Source organism: Microcebus murinus, chromosome 3, assembly GCF_040939455.1.
Source record: "Microcebus murinus isolate Inina chromosome 3, M.murinus_Inina_mat1.0, whole genome shotgun sequence".
Classification (NCBI taxonomy): Eukaryota; Metazoa; Chordata; class Mammalia; order Primates; family Cheirogaleidae; genus Microcebus; species Microcebus murinus.
The window spans coordinates 60,833,239-60,852,921 of record NC_134106.1 but is presented as its reverse complement, the minus strand read 5'-3'; the positions used below and the strand labels follow the sequence as shown (position 1 = coordinate 60,852,921).

Sequence of the window (19,683 nt, the reverse complement as noted above, 5' to 3'; positions counted from 1 at the left end):
AAGGAAAAAATAAACTAGAAATCAATAACAGAAAGATAACTGGAAAATCCCCAAATACTTGGAGATTAAACAACACTTTTTTTTTAGACAGGGTCTCACTCTGTCACCCAGGCTAGAGTACAGTGGTGCCATTATAGCTCACCTCAAACTCCTGGGCTCAAGCCATCCTCAAACCTTAGGCTCATAAGTAGCTAGGACTAAAGACACACATCACCACACCTAGGTAATTTTTCTATTTTCTGTAGAGACAGAGTCTCATTCTTGCTTAGGCTGGTCTCGAATTCCTGGCCTCAAGTGATCCTCCTGCCTTGGTCTCCCAAAGCGCTAGGATTACAGGTATGAGCCACCATGCCCATCCAACAACATACTTCCAAATAACACCTGCATCAAAGAAGAAATATCAACAGAAATTTTTAAATATCTGAATTAAATGAAAAGTGAAAATACAACTTATCAAAATGTGTGATGCAGAAAAGCAGTACTTAGTGGGAAATTTGTAGTATTGAGTGTAAATATTAGAAAAGAAAAAACTCTAAAATCAATTATCTAAGCTTCCAATTTAGGAAACTAGAAAAACAAGAATAAATTCTATCTAAAGTAAGCAAGCAAAAGAAAATAAATAACAGGCCGGGCGCTGTGGCTCACGCCTGTAATCCTAGCTCTTGGGAGGCCGAGGCGGGCGGATTGCTCAAGGTCAGGAGTTCGAAACCAGCCTGAGCAAGAGCGAGACCCCGTCTCTACTATAAATAGAAAGAAATTAATTGGCCAACTGATATATATATATAAAAATTAGCCGGGCATGGTGGCGCATGCCTGTAGTCCCAGCTACTCGGGAGGCTGAGGCAGAAGGATCACTCAGGCCCAGGAGATTGAGGTTGCTGTGAGCTAGGCTGACGCCACGGCACTCACTCTAGCCTGGACAACAAAGTGAGACTCTGTCTCAAAAAAAAAAAAAAAAAGAAAAAAGAAAATAAATAACAATTAGAGTAGAAGTCAATGAAATTGAAAACAGGAACTCTGGGAGGCCAAGGTGGAAGGACTGCTTAAGCTCAGGAGTTCGAGACTGGCCTGAGCAAGAGTGAGAGAGAAAGAAAGAAAGGAAAGAAAGAGAGAGAGGAGGAGAGAGGAGGGGAGAGGAGGAGAGAGGAGAGAGGAGGAGAGAGGAGGGGAGAGGAGGGGAGAGGAGGGGAGAGGAGGGGAGAGGAGGGGAGAGGAGGGGAGGGGAGGGGGGGAAATTAATGAAACCAAAGTCTAGTTCTTTAAAAAGATCAATAAAACCAGCCTCTAACCAGGTTAACTAATAACGAGAGAGAGGATGCAAATTACTAATTTCAGAAATGAAAGGGGGGAAGGGCGTAAGGAAAATGGCGGAATAAAGGTAACCCCCCCAGATTCTGCTCCCAGAGAAAGAGACATAGATCTTGGTCTCCTATACACAAGTGGATTCCACCCCCCCACCCCCCCCACCCCGCCCTCCCAACACACCAAGAACAGCATCATGAATCAGCAGAGGTTGAGCATGGAATTCTCAAAAATGGAAAAAGAAGGTGATCCGGAGATAAGATCGCATTCTCTGGAGAGTGTAAAACAAACAATAGGGCATAGAGCTTGGGAGGGCGCCAGCCCGCCAGGCCAGGGGGTAAAGTGGGATCAGACCCACAGGAGAACTTCTTGCTTCCCCATTGACCTCCACACCCACCCAGCCAGGGACGTGTCTGAAGTTGGTTCGAAATTGCAACAGGAGAAGTGGGTGCTATAGAGTGCAGTCAACACCAAGTAGGGAGGAAAACAGACTGAGCTGATAGGGGAGGCAATTAGATATCTTGCTTCTGGTAACCAGCAGGGCCAGTCCTACAGAGCTGTTCACTAAGTCGGGGACTCGAAGCTGGAACTGCCTTGGGGCAAATAAGCTGGCCCAGGGTGGGTCAGTAACAGCAAGAGCTATGGCTGAACAGGTGTGAGTCAGAAGGCAGCATAGAGGAGTCAAGGGGGCGTCCTGATGACCCAGATCCCCAACCCAGCACCTGCCACCTCCTAAACAGTAGCCCTCAGTGCTGGTACCCTGCGAGTGGGCAAGGGGTCACCATTGAGAGGGTCCACAGCCCAGCCACCGTGGTGTGATACGGTGGCAGATCCCCTCCCTCAGCCTACAGACTCTCCTGACGAATTCCACCCTTACACAATCTGTAATCGGCTAGCCAGGCCTGGCTCAATCAAGGAACTACTGAGAAGACTAACGCCAAGGGGAGTTATAGCCACTGGGGTGCCAGGGTCCAGGGCAGACTGGGGAGCTACCTCCTCCTCCTAGCCTGCATCTCTCCTGCTGAAAGTGGTTGCTCCTCCCCTGGAGGTGGGGTGAGACAAGAAAAGCCACTCTCCCCCTGATCTATGGTGAATCTGCTGGGCCTATGTGCAGATTGAAAGCGAACAAATGACTTTGCTTTCCAGAACAGTTTAGGTCACCCAGTTGATCAATACGCGGGGGCTGGATCTCCTCCCCTGGTCAGTGGCCAACAGTCAGGGCTGTGGTCAAGGAACAAATCCCTCGCAAGTGGCCACAATAGGCTCCACAAGTAACCCTGCCCATCAGGGGTAGCCTCCCAAGTGTGGTGGCAGAGCTCCCTCCCAGAGGCAGATCAAGAAACCATTCAAGAGAGGACCCCTGGGTACCATACAGAAAAAATCAGCTGATCCAGATGGGGAGGGCTCAACGAAAGAATTCTGGAACTATGAAGAATCAAACTGAAAACACTCCCCCAAAGAGATACACCAGATCTCAAGAAATGGATACTAACCAAACCCAAAACACTAAAATGACAGAAGAATAATTCCAAAATTGGATTGTAAGAAACTCAACGATATGCAAGAAAAAATGGATAACCAACAGAAAAAAAAAAACACAAAGAAAATTCAGGACTTGGAACAAAAATTCACTAAGGAAATCAAGATCTTAAAGAAAAATCAATCAGATCTGGAAATGAATTTATTCAGAGAAATATAAAACACATTGGAGGCTGGGCGCGGTGGCTCACGCCTGTAATCCTAGCTCTCTGGGAGGCTGAGGCGGGCGGATTGCTCGAGGTCAGGAGTTCTAAACCAGCCTGAGCAAGAGCAAGACCCTGTCTCTACTATAAATAGAAAGAAATTAATTGGCCAACTAATATATATAGAAAAAATTACCGGGCATGGTGGCGGATGCCTGTAGTCCCAGCTACTTGGGAGGCTGAGGCAGAAGGATTGCTTGAGCCCAGGAGTTTGAGGTTGCTGTGAGCTAGGCTGATGCCACGGCACTCACTCTAGCCTAGGCAACAAAGCAAGACTCTCTCTCAAAAAAAAAAAAAAAAAAAAAAAAAAAAAAAAAAAAAAACCACATTGGAAAGCCTCAAAAATAGGTTGGACCAAACAGAAGAAAGAATCTCAGAGACTGAAGATAACACCTTCAAATGAAATAAGTTAATCACAGAGACAGAGCAGAAAAATAAGAGACATGAGCAAAGCTTAAAAGAATTGTGGGATTATATGAAGAAAAATAACCTGTGGCTCCTCTGGATTCCAGAGAAGGAGGAAGAAGAAATATAAGGGTTGGAGAAGCTATTTGAAGATATAATAGAGGAAAATTTCCCAGGTCTGGCCAATAACTTAAACCTTCAAATCCAAGAGGCACAAAGGACCCCTGAGAGATACAATGCAAACAGGAAAACACCACGACACGTAGTCATCAGACTGACCAAAATATCAACAGAAGAGACCCTCCTACAAGCTGTAAGGCAAAAGAAGCAAGTTATATACAAAGGAAAACCAATTAAAATAATGCCAGACTTCTCTCGACTGAAACATAACAAGCAAGGAGAGACTGGGGCCCCATTCTCACTCATTTGAAACAAAATAATTTCCAGCCTAGAATCTTGTACCCTGCAAAACTAAGCTTTATATATGAAGGAGAAATTAAGACATTCTCAGATAAGCAAAGACTGAGGGAATTCACCAAGATAAGACCAGCTCTACAGGAAGTACTCAACACAGTGTTACACAAGGAACAGCATAATAAATACTCATGAACGTAAAAAACACCCAAAACCTAAAGATTAAAGGCCAGATACCACAATGGCTCAAGAGAGAAAACAAAGCAACAACTTCCAACCCAACAGAATGAACAGTAATCGGCCTCACCTATCAGTTCTCTCAATAAATGTGAATAGCTTAAACTCCCCACTCAAGAGACATGGGCTGGCTAAATGGATGAAAAAAATACAAGCCAAGTATCTGCTCTCTTCAGGAAACACACCTAACCTACAAGGATGCATATAGACTAAAAGTAAAGGGGTGGGGATCAGTATTTCTAGCAAGCAGAAGCAGAAGAAGGCTGGCATGGCAGTTCTGATCTCAGATAACTTAGTTTTTAAACCAACTAAAGTAGTGAAAGACAAAGATGGTCATTATATAATGGTGAAGGGTACAGTTCAACAAGAAGATATAACAATTTTAAATATATATGCATCCAACTTAGGTGCACCCAGGTTCATAAAGCAAACCTTACTGGATCTAAGCAAATTGATTAACAGTAACCCCATAATAACTGAAGTTCAACACCCCACTGACTGCACAGGACAGATCCTCCAAACAGAAAATTAATAAATAATGGACCTAAACAAAACTCTAGAACAACTGGGTCTAACTGACATTTACAGGACATTCTACCCCAAATCTACTGAATATACATTCTTTTCATCAGCTCACGGGACATTCTCTAAGATTGATCATATCCTAGGACACAAAGCAAGTCTCAAAAAATTTTAAAAAATAGAAATCATACCATGTGTCTTCTCAGATCATAGTGGAATAAAAGTAGAAATCAACCCTAACAGAAACATTTCTACACAAAAATGTGGAAATTAAACAACCTTCTACTAAATGACTACTTCATAAATGAAGAAATCAAGATGAAAATAAAAAAATTCTATGAACTCAATGACAATGGAGAGACAAGCTTTCAAATCCTCTGGGACGCAGCTAAAGCAGTACGGAGAGGAAAGTTTATTTACATAAATGCCTATAACCAAAAGTCAAAGAGACCACAAATAGACAATCTAATGAATCATCTAAAAGAGCTGGAAAAAGAAGAACAGACTAGCCCCAAACCCAGTAGAAGAAGTGAAATTAACAAGATCAAATCAGAACTAAACGAAATTGACAACACGGAAGCTATACAGAAGATTAATAAAACAAAAAGTTGGTTCTTTGAAAAAATAAAATCGACACACCTTTGGCTAGACTAACAAAAGCAGAAAAGAGAGATCTCTAATAAGCTCCATCAGGAACAAAAAAAGGAGATATCACAACCCATCCCAAGGAGATACAAGATCTAATTTACAAATAGTACAAAAACCTTTATGCTCACAAACTGGAAAATGACGAGGAAATGGACAAATTTCTAGAAACACACAGCCTTCCCCCTAGGCTCAACCAAGAAGAAATAGAATTCCTGGACAGACCAATATCAAGAGCCTAAATAGAAATAGCAATTAAAAATCTTCCTAAAAAGAAAAGTCCTGGCCCAGATGGTTTCAAACCCGAGTTTTACCACACTTACAAAGAAGAACTGGTATCTATCTTGCATAAATTATTCCACAGCATCAGGAAGAATGGAATCCTCCCCAACACCTTTTATGAAGTGAACATAACCCTGAGAAGACCCTGAGTATCAAAAGCAATTCTAGGCAATAAAAACAAAATGGGAGGTATTAATATGCCAGATATCAAACTATACTACAAAGCTGTAGTAATTAAATCAATTTGGAATTGGCACAAAAATAGAAATATTGACCAGTGGAACAGAACTGAAAACCCTGATATAAAACCATCCTCATATAGCCATCTAATCTTTGACAAAGCAGACAAAAACATAACTGGGGAAAAGAATCTCTATTCAATAAATAGTGCTGGGAAAACTGGATAGCCACTTATAGGAGGTTTAAGCAGGATCCACACCTTTCACCTCTCACAAAAATCAACTCACGCTGGATAACAGACTTAAACCTAAGGTATGAAACTATTAGAATTCTAGAGGAAAATGTTTGAAACACTCTCCTAGACATTGGCCTAGGTAAAGAATTTATGAAGAATACCCCAAAGGCAATCTCAGCAGCAACAAAAATAAATAAATGAGACCTAATCAAACTAAAAAGCTTCTGCACAGCCAAAGAAACAATCATGAAAGCAAACAGACAACCTACAGAATGGGAAAAAATTTTTCATATCCTACACATCTGATAAGGGGCTAATTAACTAGAATCTACTTAGAACTCACAAAAATCAGCAAGAAATAATCAAACAGCCCTATCAAAAAGTGGGCAAAGGACATAAACAGAAACTTTTCTAAGAAGAGAGAATAATGGCTAACAAACATATAAAAAAATGTTCAACATCTTTAATCACAATGAGATATTACTTTTTTCCAGTAAGAATGGCCTTTATCAAAAAGTCCCAAAATAATAGATGCTGGCGTGGATGCAGAGAGAAAGGAACACTCCTACACTGCTCATGGGACTGCAAACTAGTTTAACCTCTATGGAAAGCAATATGGAGATACCTTAAAGTGATACAAGTAGATCTACCATTTGATCCAGCAATCCCCTTACTGGGCATCTACCCAAAAGATCAAATGACACTACAAAAAAGACACCTGCACTCAAATGTTTATAGCAGCACAATTCACAATTGCAAAGCTGTGGAAACAACCCAAGTGCCCATAAATTCATGAGTGGATTAATAAAATGTGGTATATGTATACCATGGAGTACTATTCAGCTCTAAGAAACAATGGTGATATAGCATATCTTGCATTTTCTTGGATAGAGCTAGAACCCATACTACTAAGTGAAGTATCCCAAGAATGGAAAAACAAGCACCACATATACTTGCCAGCAAATTGGTATTAACTGATCAGCACCTAAGTGGACACATAGGAATTACATTAATTGGGTATTGGGCAGGTGGGAGGGGGGAGGAGGGGGCAGGTATATACATACATAATGAGTGAGATGTGCACTGTCTGGGGGATGGTCACACTTGAAACTCAGACTTGTGGGGGGAAGGGGGGAAGGGTATTATTTGAAACTTTAAAATTTGTACCCCCATAATATGCTGAAATAAAAAAAAAAACAACAACACTCCCCTTACCCCCCTCACTTCTCTGCGCAACCTTCTGAAAAAGAAGAAAAGAAAGAGGGGACATCATAACAGATCTCATGGGCACTAAAAAGATAATAAAGGATAAAACCACTATAAACAATTCCATGCCCACAAACTTGATAGCCTAGGAAACCAATTCCTTGAAAGACACAATCTGCTAAATCTCATGCAAAAAGAAATAGACAATTTGAATTTACCTATATCTACTAAAGAAACTGAATAAAGAATGACCTTCTAAAATGGAAAGCACCAGGCCCAGATGGGTTCACTGGTTAATGTTACCAAACACTGAAGAAAGCAATTATATCAATTCTCTATCTCTTTCAGAAGATAGAAGCAAAGAGAACACTTCCTAATTCATTCCATGAGGTCAGCATTACCCAAATGCCAGAAACAGACAAAGTCATTACAAAAAAACCAAACTACAGACCAGTATCTCTCATGAACAGATATAAAAATGCTCAACAAAATATCAGCAAATCAAATCCAACAATGTACAAACAGAATTATATACCACAACCAAGTGGGATTTATCCCAGGTATGCAAAGTTGGTTAAACATTCAAAAATCAATTAATGTAATCCATCAGATCAACAGGCTTCAGAAGAAATATAAGATCATATAATAGCTACAGAAAAAATATTTAAAAACTCTCAGTAAACTAGGAATAGAAGACAGTATCCTTTACTTGATTTAGAATATCTATAAGAAAATCTACAGCTAATATAATAATGATGAGAAACTCAAAGCTTCCCTCCAAGACCACGAACAAGGCAAGAATACCCCTTTCACCACTGCTTTCCATGATTGTACTAGAAGTCCTAGCTAATGCAGTCAGACAAGAAAAGGAAATAAAAGTTACACAGATTCAGAAGCAGGAAATAAAATTCTGTTTGCAGATGACATGATCATCTAAATAGAAAAACAAACTGACAAAAAACCACTCCTCGAACTAATAAGCTAAAATAGCAAAATTACAAGATGTAGGTTAATATACAAAAGACAATCATTTTCCTATATACCAACAATGAACAAGAAGAATTTGAAATTAAAAGCACAATATAATTTACATTAACACCCCTCAAAATAAAATACTTAGGTATAAATCTAACTTAATGCATACAAGATCTATATGAGGAAAACTATAAAACTCTGATGAGAAACTTCTAAGAAGAAAAAAAATTTTAAAATAAGTAAATAAAAATAAATAAAACTTTGATAAGTGATTTCAAAGAACTAAATCTACTTGTATCGCTTCTAGTTCACAAAATCATAAAGTATATTCTCAAAATGGAATAAAATTAAAAATAACAGGAAACTGGAGAAACTCACAAATATGTGGAAATTAAACAACAGACTCCTAAATAATGGGTCAAAAAACAAATCACAAAAAAAAAATTTATAAATTTTTTGATATAACAAAGACACTATATATCAAAACTTATGAGATGCAGCTAAAGCAATGCTCATAAGGAAATTTATAGCCATAAATATGTATATTACAAATAGAATAAAGTCGATCACTCAGCCTTCCATCTCAGACTAGAAAAAACTAAACCCAAGCAAAGCAGGTGAAAGGAAATAAAGACTAAAATAGAGAATAGTGAAAAGCAATCAAACCAAAAATTAGTCTTTGAAAATATCAACAAAATTTTGAAAACCTTTAACTAGATTAACGAGGAAAAAAGAGAAAGTACTCAAATTACTAAAATCAGAAACGAAAGAGGGGACTTACCTACCAACTTTATAGAAATAAAAAGTGTTATAAGAGAATACTAAAAAAAACAGTATATTACAAATTTGATAACTTAGAGGACATGTACAAATACCCAGAAAATCACATATTACTGAAACTGACTCAAAAAACAATAGAAAATCTGAATGGACCTATAGCAAGAAAAAATAGCAATTTTTTTTTTTTTTTTTTTGAGACAGAGTCTCGCTTTGTTGCCCAGGCTAGAGTGAGTGCCGTGGCGTCGGCCTAGCTCACAGCAACCTCAAACTCCTGGGCTCAAGCAATCCTCCTGCCTCAGCCTCCCGAGTAGCTGGGACTACAGGCATGCGCCACCATGCCCAGCTAATTTCTTCTATATGTAGTAGTTGGCCAATTAATTTCTTTCTATTTATAGTAGAGACGGGGTCTTGCTCTTGCTCAGGGTGGTCTCGAACTCCTGACCTCGAGCAATCCGCCCGCCTCGGCCTCCCAGAGTGCTAGGATTACAGGCGTGAGCCACCGCGCCCGGCCAAAAAAATAGCAATTTTTAATAATTAATATACTTCCCCTCCAAAAAAAGCTCAGACCCACCTACCAAACTTTAGAATAATTCATGTCAATCCTTGACAAACTCTTCCAAAAACAGGCATATTTTCAATTCATTTTATGACATCAATATTACCCCGATACAAAACCAGACAAAGGGATCACAAGAAAACCATAGACCAATATCTTTTATAAGTATGAAAAACTCTAAACAAAATACTAACAAACCAGCATGTGTGTGTGTGGGGGGGGGGGTGTTCCTATGTTCAGTGACATAAAATATTTATACACCATGACAAAATGAGTTATTCTTACAAGGTTGGCTTAACAACTAATATCAATTAATGTAATACACCAATTAATAGGACAATTTGACAAAGTCATGATTAAAACACTCAACAAATTACAAATAGAAAGAAATTTCACCAATATGAAAAACCCACAACTAGCATCATATTTGAAGGTAAAAGACCAGATGCTTTCCTTGTAAAAGCAGGAGCAAAACAAGAATATACACTATTCAATATTGTACTGGAGGTTCTAGCCAAGGCAATTAGGCAAGAAAAATTAATAAAAGGCATCCAGATTGGAAAGAAAGAATAAAACTCTATGTATTTGCATTTGACATGGTCTTTACTAGAAAATCACAGAGAGTCCACTAAAAGTCTATTAAAATTAATAAATGATTTCAGAAGAGATGCAGGAACAAGATCAATATATAAAAATCAATTGTTTTTATACACTTGCAATGAGTAATCCAAAAATGAAATTAATAAAAATAATTCTACTTACAATAGCATCAAAAAATATTTAGAGGCTGGGCGCGGTGGCTCACGCCCTGTAATCCTAGCACTCTGGGAGGCCGAGGCGGGCGGATTGCTCCAGGTCAGGAGTTCGAAACCAGCCTGAGCAAGAGCAAGACCCCGTCTCTACTATAAATAGAAATTAATTGACCAACTAATATATATAGAAAAAATCAACTGGGCATGGTGGCGCATGCCTGTAGTCCCAGCTACTTGGGAAGCTGAGGTAGTAGGATCGCTTAAGCCCAGGAGATTGAGGTTGCTGTAAACTAGGCTGACACCACAGCACTTACTCTAGCCTGGGCAACAAAGTGAGACTCTGTCTCAAAGAAAAAAAAAAAAAAAAAAAAAAAAAATATATATATATATATATATATATATATTTAGAATAATTTAAGAAGTGCAATTCTGAAAACTATAAAACATTATTGAACAAATTTTAAGATCTAATTACAGTCAAATACCACATAATGACATTTCCATCAACAACAGCCCACATATATGAGTGATCACATAAGAATTATAATACTGTATTTCTACTGTACTTTTTCTATGTTTAGATATATTTAGATCCACAAATACTTACCACTGTGTTACAACTGCCTATGGTATTCAGTACAGTAACAGGCTGAATGTATCCTTGTCGTTACGCGACATACAACTATAAATGGAAAAACATGCCATGTCTGTAGATCAGATGACTTAATATTAACATGACAATACTTCCAAATTGATCTACAGATTTATCAAAATTTCTATCAAAATACTGATTGGTTTCTACGAAGCAACTGACAAGCTGATCCTAAAATTCATATGGAATTGCATGGGCTCCAGAAAAGCCAAAAAGTCATAAAAAAAGAAAAACAAAGTTGGAGAACTCACACTTCCCCATTTCAAGACTTACAACAAAGCAACAGTCATCAAAAGAGTGTGACATGGCATATGGTTGGGCATGTTGATAATGAAACAGAATTAAGAATCTAAAAATAAACCCATATATCTATGGTCAATTGATTTTTGACAACGGTGGTAAGACCAAATCAATGGAGAAAAGAATAGCCTCTTTAACAAATGGTGCTGGGTAGTTACATACAAAAGAATGAAGCTTGAACCTTTTCTTCACACCATATATAAACATTAACTCAAAGTGGATCAAAGACCTAAAAGTAAGAGTAAAAACTATAAAACTCTTAGAGAAAACATAAGGGTAGGTGTCTTCACGACTTCACATTTGACAACAGATTCTTGGATATGACACCAAAGGCATGAGCAACAAAAGAAAAAAATAGATAAATTGGATTTCATCAAAAAAACTTTTGTGTTTCAAAGGATACAATATCAACAATGTGAAAAGACAACACAGAGACTGGGAGGAAATATTTTCAAATCATATATATGGTGAAGGAATTGTAGATAGAATATATAAAGAATTCTTACAACTCAATAGTAAATAGACAACAACACATGGTGTCTCATGCCTATAATCTTAGCACCTTAGGAGGCCAAGGCAGGAGGATCCCTTGGGGCCAGTAGTTCAAACCCAGTATGGGCAACACAGTGAGACCCTGTCTCTACAAAAAAAAAAAAAAAAAAATTAAAAATTAAACTTGGTTGGGTGGTATATGCTTGTTGTTGTGGCCCATTTACAGGACGGAGGATGAACACAAAACACAAACACAGAACACAAAGAAAAACGCAGACACACATACAGACGGTTGACTCAAGTAGTAATACACCGGGTTAGTTTTATTTTTTTACTCTAAAAAATTAAAGTTAGCTACTTGTACGTAACCACCCAGGCATTTCAGCAATAGCCATAAATTTTAGAACACATAGCCCTAAGGATACAGATGTCCCCCTGACTCAGAATTTCCAGGTGGTTGCTCTAGGCGCCAGGCATAGATCACGGACCGAGATTAGCAAGGATGGGCAAGGCAAGCCACAGGGAGTATTTCTCATCCCCAGCATCTCTTAGGGTGACCCCCTAAGATCTTAGGCTGATCGCCGGTGGCTGTGCCTAGCTTAGGTCGCCCCTCCCTTGAGTGGTCTTACCCATCATTGACTAACCAGCCATCTTATGGGGGTCAAGCAGCAATCACAGGAACAATGTGTTTATTGTGTGGCCTCCAGACCCCCACTGCCATGGGGGCAGCTCTTGCTTACTTGCATCTCAGGTCCTTCGTTATGCCTCTAGGCAACAGCCTTGTTTATCACAAGGACCTTGTCCGAAGCATACTGCTTTTAAACGCTCTGGGCAGAACATGTACATTACTTACTAAATTTAATTCTTAAACTAGGAAAATATACGTCAGTCCCCTACACTTGTGGTTCTAGTTACTCGGAGGCTGAAGCAGGAGGACTGCTTGAACCCAGGAGTTCAAGGCTGCAGTGGAGCTATGATCACACCCCTGCACTCTAGCACTCTAGCGCCTGGGCAATAGAGCCAAGACCCTGTCTCAAACAAAAAAAAAAAAAAGAATTGATAAAAGATCTGAATAGACATTTCTCCAAATAAGATATATAAATGGCCAAGGAGTACACAAAATGATGCTCAACATCATTAGTCATAAGGGGAATGCAAATCAAAACCGCAATGAAATATTATTTCACACCCATGGGATGGCTATAACCAAAAAGTCACGTACAGGCCAGGCACAGTGGCTCACGCCTATAATCCTAGCACTCTAGGAGGCCGAAGCAGGAAGATCACTTGAGGTCAGGAACCAGCCTGGTTCAAAACCAGCCTAAACAAGAGCAAGACCCCTTCTCTACTAAAAATAGAAAGAAATTAATTGACCAACTAATATATATAGAAAAAATTAGCCGGGCATGGTGGTGGCGCATGCCTGTAGTCTCAGGTACTCAGGAGTCTGAGGCAGGAGGATTGCTTGAGCCCAGGAGAATGAGGTTCCTGTGAGCTAGGCTGATGCCACGGCACTTACTCTAGCCTGGGCAAGAAAGAAAGTGAGACTCTGTCTCAAAAAAAACCAAAAAAAAAAAAACCAGCAACCAAGAATTTCTAGTGATACTAACCCCCAGAACTGAATTATCTACCAACTGGAGACCAAGAATTTCTAGTGATACCAACCCCTAGAACTGAATTATCTACCCCAGCACAGCTCAGAAATTTAGGTTGAGGAATTACAAGGAGAGGTATCCAAATGGTCTCTAGCAGTTATCCCTAACCTTTTTGGCACCAGGGACTGGTTTCATTGAAGACAACTTTTCCACAGACAGGTTGTGGTGGAGGGGTGGTCATGGAACAGGAGGCAGAGCTCAATCGGTGATGCCAGCAATGGGGAGCCGCCCACCCACCGCTCACCTCCTGGTGTGCTCACCCCCCCACTCCAAGTTTCATGTAAGACAATTTTTCCACAGATGAAGGGGGAAGGCAGGTACTGGCCTGGGGATTGGAGACCACAGGTCATAAAAACACAGCAAAGGCTCTGAATCACTCACCTCCCTGAACTCTTAAAAAGACTTGGTTATAATGCTGCTCATTTTGCTTCAAATTTAAACAGTTCCATCCCTTAGCTCAGTCTCAATAACAGGACCACAAATTTAATCACCACCTTATACATAACACTAGAATACCCTTATTATCTAGTGAGAAATATATGAGAGTAAATCAAATACCTCAATTGTGTCATTTAATTGGAGAGTAAACTGGATGAAATTAATGTTTCCTATTATTTGATCACATCTTCTGAACACACTGCATTAAAGGCTACATAACAAACACGTCTTCTAAAAATTTCATAGTTCATAAATTTCTAGTAAGAAACATACTAAACATTTTCTCCTTTAAACATTTTTCAACCTATGCTAGGAAGTTTTAATATGTCAGTGAACTAAAGAAAAAATTATTCTAATACTCATCATATCATCTTAAAACTACCCTTTTTTTTTTTTTTTGAGACAGAGTCTCACTTTGTTGCACAGACAAGAGTGAGTGCCGTGGCATCAGCCTAGCTCACAGCAACCTCAAACTCCTGGGCTCAAGCAATCCTACTGCCTCAGCCTCCTGAGTAGCTGGGACTACAGGCATGCGCCACCATACCCAGCTAATTTTATATATATATATATATATATATATATATATATATATATATATATATATTTTTTTTTTTTTTTTTTTAGTTGGTCAATTAATTTCTTTCTATTTTTGGTAGAGACAGGGTCTCACTCAGGCTGGTTTTGAATTCCTGACTTCGAGCAATCTGCCTGCCTCGGCCTCCCAGAGTGCTAGGATTACAGGTGTGAGCCACCATGCCCAGCCCTAAAACTACCTCTAATATATAACACCACCTATACCCTCATATGTTTCCTGAGGTAAGAAAGAAAATATCGGATTTCTCTCGAAAAAAGAAAATCCTGGGGGGAAATACTCTGGGCTGCAAGAAGCAAGACTTTCTATTGCACACAGATGTCAAATGGATCATTTTCTCATATTAGCTGTAATAATAGTTAAAGTAGCTTACTTCAAAAATTCCTCTTCTAGGCTTCAAGATATAAATTTAAATATTAATAGTTATTCAAACAAGAAGTAACAGAATAAAATAAATGTTAGAAGACTTAGTCCACAAGTATGGCTTTAATTACCATCTCTATATAGATGACTTACAATTTGAAATCTCCAGCCTAGACCTCTCCTCTAATCTTTAAAACCACACTCATAATCTTAACACCCATCCAACCAATTCCATCACCCCTCCATGGCTACCACCAGCACCATAAATCTGGACAAATATCAGTATTAGCACAACCATTCATACAACAACCTAACACCTGGACACCTCACCCTTCACATTCAATCCATTACTAAGTATAATTATTTTGTCTCTCAAATCAGTCCACTTTTCCCCGTATCCACCGACACTTCCCTATTCCAAAATATTATCATCTTTTGCCTGGCAATGCTGCAATGGTCTCCTAATTAGTACCCCTGACCCATGATTGTGGCTCCCCATCACACCCTGCTGTCACAGCTCCTCTCTACTCTACTACAAAGTGATCTTTCTGAAAAACAAATCTTATCCTATATCTCCTTGTTTAAAACATTTTCAGGGGCCGGGCACAGTGGCTCACGCCTGTAATCCTAGCACTCTGGAAGGCTGAGGAGGGAGGATTGCTCGAGGTCAGGAATTCAAGACCAGCCTGAGCAAGAGCAAGACCCCATCTCTACTAAAAAAATAGAAAGAAACTAGATAGAAAACTAAAAATATATCGAAAAAATTAGCCAGGCATGGTGGCACATGCCGGTAGTCCCAGCTACTCAGGTGGCTGAGGCAGAAGGATTGCTTAAGCCCAGGAGTTTGAGGTTGCTGTGAGATAGGCTGACACCATGGCACTCTCTAGCCTGGGCAACAGAGTGAGACTCTCTCTCAAAAAAAAAAAAAAAAAATTTTTTTTTTTCACTGACTTGCTCAATCTCCAGGCATAAAGCCCATAAATCCTTGGCATAGCACACAAAGCACTGCTGTCTGTGCTCAAAACACTAGCTTCAGGACCCTTGAAAATGCCATGCTTTCTCTAATCAACAGTACCTTCCATGTGCTCCTCCCTCAACAAGAAGGCTCTTTCCCTCCCTTTTGCCTACTTACCCTTAATCTGTCTTCAGATATCAGCTCTATCACAACCTCCTCAAGAAAGCTTCCCCCAGCTCCACTGACTACCCCAGATCACCTCACTTTATAATTTCATAGCATGTTAGCACTTGTCAGTTTTGCATTCACTTATGTGATCATCTGAATTTTGTCTGCCTTTCTGTCTAGACCATGAACACTAGGAAGGCAGGGAACAAAAATATTTGGGATCACCAATGCTTCCTTGGCATCCAGCACAATGTGTAGCACTCAGTGAATGCTTAATAAATATGCTCAATGAATTAAGTACCCACTGGAATATTTACCAGGCAAAACAACTACTGCTCTTTAGTAATCAACAGTCTGCAGCATCACTGTGATGATGCAACTGTTCTATATCTGTACTGTCCAATATTGTGGCCACTAGCCAAGTTTGGAAAAGTGATAAGAACAACAGAGGCACTTAAGTTTTAATTTTATTTTTCACTAATTAAGATGTAAAGAGCCACACATAACTAGTGGCTACTGTATTGAACAGTGCAGGTCTTGCTCCTTTGAAAAGAAGAAATTTTTTTAAAACAGTAAATTAAACACATAGTCATTTTCAAAATGATCTTTGCAGCTCAACACAAAATTGGCTCTTTCTCCACTATGTATTACCTTATATTTTCTAGTTTTCCAGACTGGAACTGCATCACAAGCCTCTTACGTTCCAAGTCCCTCCTATGGGTTGGGAACCCCTTTATTGTCACAAACAAAGGTCCTGAGAAGCACAATCTGCCAGAGCCTCTCAAGACAAACTGATCATGCACTATACATAATCCGCACTATTCCCTCAAGGGGAGACCTACACTTCAGCCAAACTAATCTGATAATTGTTCTCCCAACAAGATAGTCCCTGGGCAACTACTCTCTCCAGGCCTACACCGCTTTTTCCCCTCCTTCAGGGCACAATATGCCCCTCCTCCTCCCGCAGGCGTTTCTTCAACTACACACGCAGGGATTACTGGCTCCTCTGAACACCTGTTGTAGTTCAAAACGCCCAGGGCCCACCGAGATGTCTCTGCCAGAAAGAACGGTGACGTGGAATAGTCTGCTAGCACCCGGGCGGGAGACCGGGCCCCTTACAAGCCTTTAAAGGCGCGTTTTTCATTTGGCGGGCAGCGTGACTGGCGACAAGCAGAGCAGAGCGCTCAGAGCCCACCCGTCAGCCTTGCGCCCAGCGGCCCCTCACCTCTCCCCTGCCCGGCTCACCTTCCCCGGAGAGGGCTGCTCACCCTCCGAGTAGCCGTACTTCGCGGAGGGCGACGGCGGGGGCAAAGGCCCCCCCGGGTGCGCCTGCAGCCAGGCCTTGGCCTCCTCGTCCTCGTCGTCGTCGTCGGTACTCTCCAGATGGTGGTACCCGTAGTTAAAGTCGGAGTCCAACTTCCCCGCTTCCTCCCCCACCTCCCCCACCGCCTCGGCTGCATCCGAGTTCGTGGCCTTCGCCGCCGCCGCCGCCTCCTCCTCCTCCTCCTCCTCCTCCAGCTCGCCGGGCCATGGCAGGTCCTCGGGCTCCATGTTGGTGTCTCGCGCTGAGCGGAGGAGGAGGAGGGGGAGAGGGGAGGGGGACGGGCGGGGAAGGGAAGGGAGCTGACTGGCGGTTGTGGCCGCGCGTAGGCGCCGCGCCGCCCGCCGGGGCGGGGCCGGGAGAGAGCGCGCGGGTTGCTAGGGACGCCCCGCGGGGGCGGGCGGGAAGGCCCGAGGTGGGGGGTTCGCGACAAGCGACGCCACTGCCTGGCCCCCGTCACGGACTGGGACGTCGCTCACACTACTATAAGCTCACAATAAACTTGCTCCGGTTACCTCTCGGGGCGCAAAAGGCCCCTCGCAAGGAGAATCTAGCCCTTGGCTGGAGTTTTGTCCCTGCACTGAGGGGAGATCAAACCCTAGGACAAAGCCATGATAATCATACTTGCAAATTATAAAGTTTTAAAGGTGGAGTACCTTCGTGACAGGCTGTATGGTGGATGCTTGAACCTAACCATGGAAAAGTGTCACTCAACCCCAAAGCTACTTTCAGATTTGTAAAAAAAAAGAAGAGAAAAAAGTGAATTAATATTATAAATATTTTTTTTAAAAAAAAGAAAAGTGCCAGGGGGTGAGAGAGGGGTTAAGGCTGGACGCTGGCATCAGAAAGATCGGGGTTTGAATCCTGGCATCACAACTTAAACAGCTGTGTCTGTGAAATGAGGGTAGGCCATCACATAGGATGATTGTGATAATTAAAGGAAACGTACCACCAAGGACTTAATGGTAGGTATTATTTGTTGATTATTGTACAATAACTCACTAAATACAGTTCTGTGAGACAAGTATTACTACCATTTCATGTTACTACCATTTCAAGTATTACTACCACAACTCAGATTCTTGAGGCTCAAAAAAATAACTTGCCCAAACTCTCGTACCAAGAAAATGGATGACTCAATAAACCATACCAGGTCTTCTGGTAGTGCAGTAATTGCCCTTGGCCCAGGATAAAAGATCAAATATTTATACTGATAGTACCTATGTTTTACGGTTAATGATTTTGAAATGCTTTAAAAATAAAGATTTCCTGATCACTTCAGGAACTCCTATAAAAATGAATGGCACATTAAAGAATCTAGAGATGCTTTGCTATTACCTAAGGAAATAGCCATTTATTAAAGACGTCTAGCAAAAATTCTTCATGGTATTACCCACAATCTCAAAGATACACTAACAATGATATTGAACCAACCTTGGTGGGATAATTTTAAGGATATTGCCAAGGATATATCTCCTACGTGGCAATGACCCAATCCTGGCAAAACTATAAGGTAGAACAGGGACTGGAGCCCAAAGCCTTGGAGCTCCATTGAACATCTCTAAATGAACTACGAGGACATTAAGGTTATATTGTTTATCTTAGGGCAGGTTGAGGCTTCCCCTTGCTGGAGAGCTGTGACTGTAATGGTAGAAAAAATGTTCTTGATTTTGGATTCTCAAATGGGAAATCCCATTGTATATCTCCAGTAACAGGAACACACATTTCACTAATATTGTTATTAAATAGTTCCGTGAAGCTTTACCTATTACTTAGAAACTCCAGTATCTTTATCATCTACAAATTTCAAGATAAATAAAGGGAACTAATGGAATTCTAAAAATAGTTATAAAAGCTCTTAGAGGCTGGGCGTTGTGGCTCACGCCTGTAATCCTAGCACTCTGGGAGGCCCAGGCAGGTGGTTCATTAGAGCTCTGGAGTTCGAGACCAGGCTGAGCAAGAGTGAGACCCCCGTCTCTACTAAAAACAGAAAAAAAGTAATTGGACAACAAAAAATATATATATATAAAATTAGCCGGGCATGGTGACTCATGCCTGTAGTCCCATCTACTCAGGAGGCTGAGGCAGAAGGATTGCTTGAGCCCAGGAGTTTGAGATTGCTGTGAGCTAGGCTGATGCCACAGCATTTTAGCCTAGGCAACAACAGAGTGAGACTCTCTCTCAAAAAAAAAAAAAAAAAAAAGCTCTTAGAAACCCTCAGACTTCCAAAGCCCAGAGTACTTTCATTAGCCTTGATGGTAGTAAGATCAATCCATTCTAAGAACCACAACTTAATCTTCTTCTGAGTTAATAACAGATGCCGCAGTATTTAGGAATTACTTACAATACTAGATGCTACCTTACTATAAGCTGCTATCACTAATTGCTGCAGGGTACTCATAGGGTAATTCCTGCTTTATCAACAACAGGTAGAATTTGCATTTCCAAAACATCTAAGCAGCCTCTCCATGATCTGAAATCTAGAGATTTGGTCTTCTGAAAAAGCATCAGACA

The 19,683-nt window shown here is 40.7% G+C and overlaps 1 protein-coding gene across 5 annotated transcripts in view; it reads right to left on the bottom strand.

Annotated features, from left to right (window-relative positions):
• The window catches only part of ALMS1 (ALMS1 centrosome and basal body associated protein), a 192,754-nt gene extending 175,337 nt beyond the window's left edge, over nucleotides 1–17,417 (bottom strand). For 4 of the 5 annotated variants that reach the window (XM_076000887.1, XM_076000891.1, XM_076000888.1 and 1 more), the window contains exon 1: nucleotides 17,094–17,417. In XM_076000887.1, the coding sequence (XP_075857002.1) occupies nucleotides 17,094–17,399 (306 nt within the window). In that variant the 5' untranslated portion in view covers nucleotides 17,400–17,417. The remainder of the gene's footprint in view (nucleotides 1–17,093) is intronic. The other variant, XM_076000889.1, reaches the window with a different exon arrangement.
• Between the last annotated feature and the right edge of the window lie 2,266 nt (nucleotides 17,418–19,683).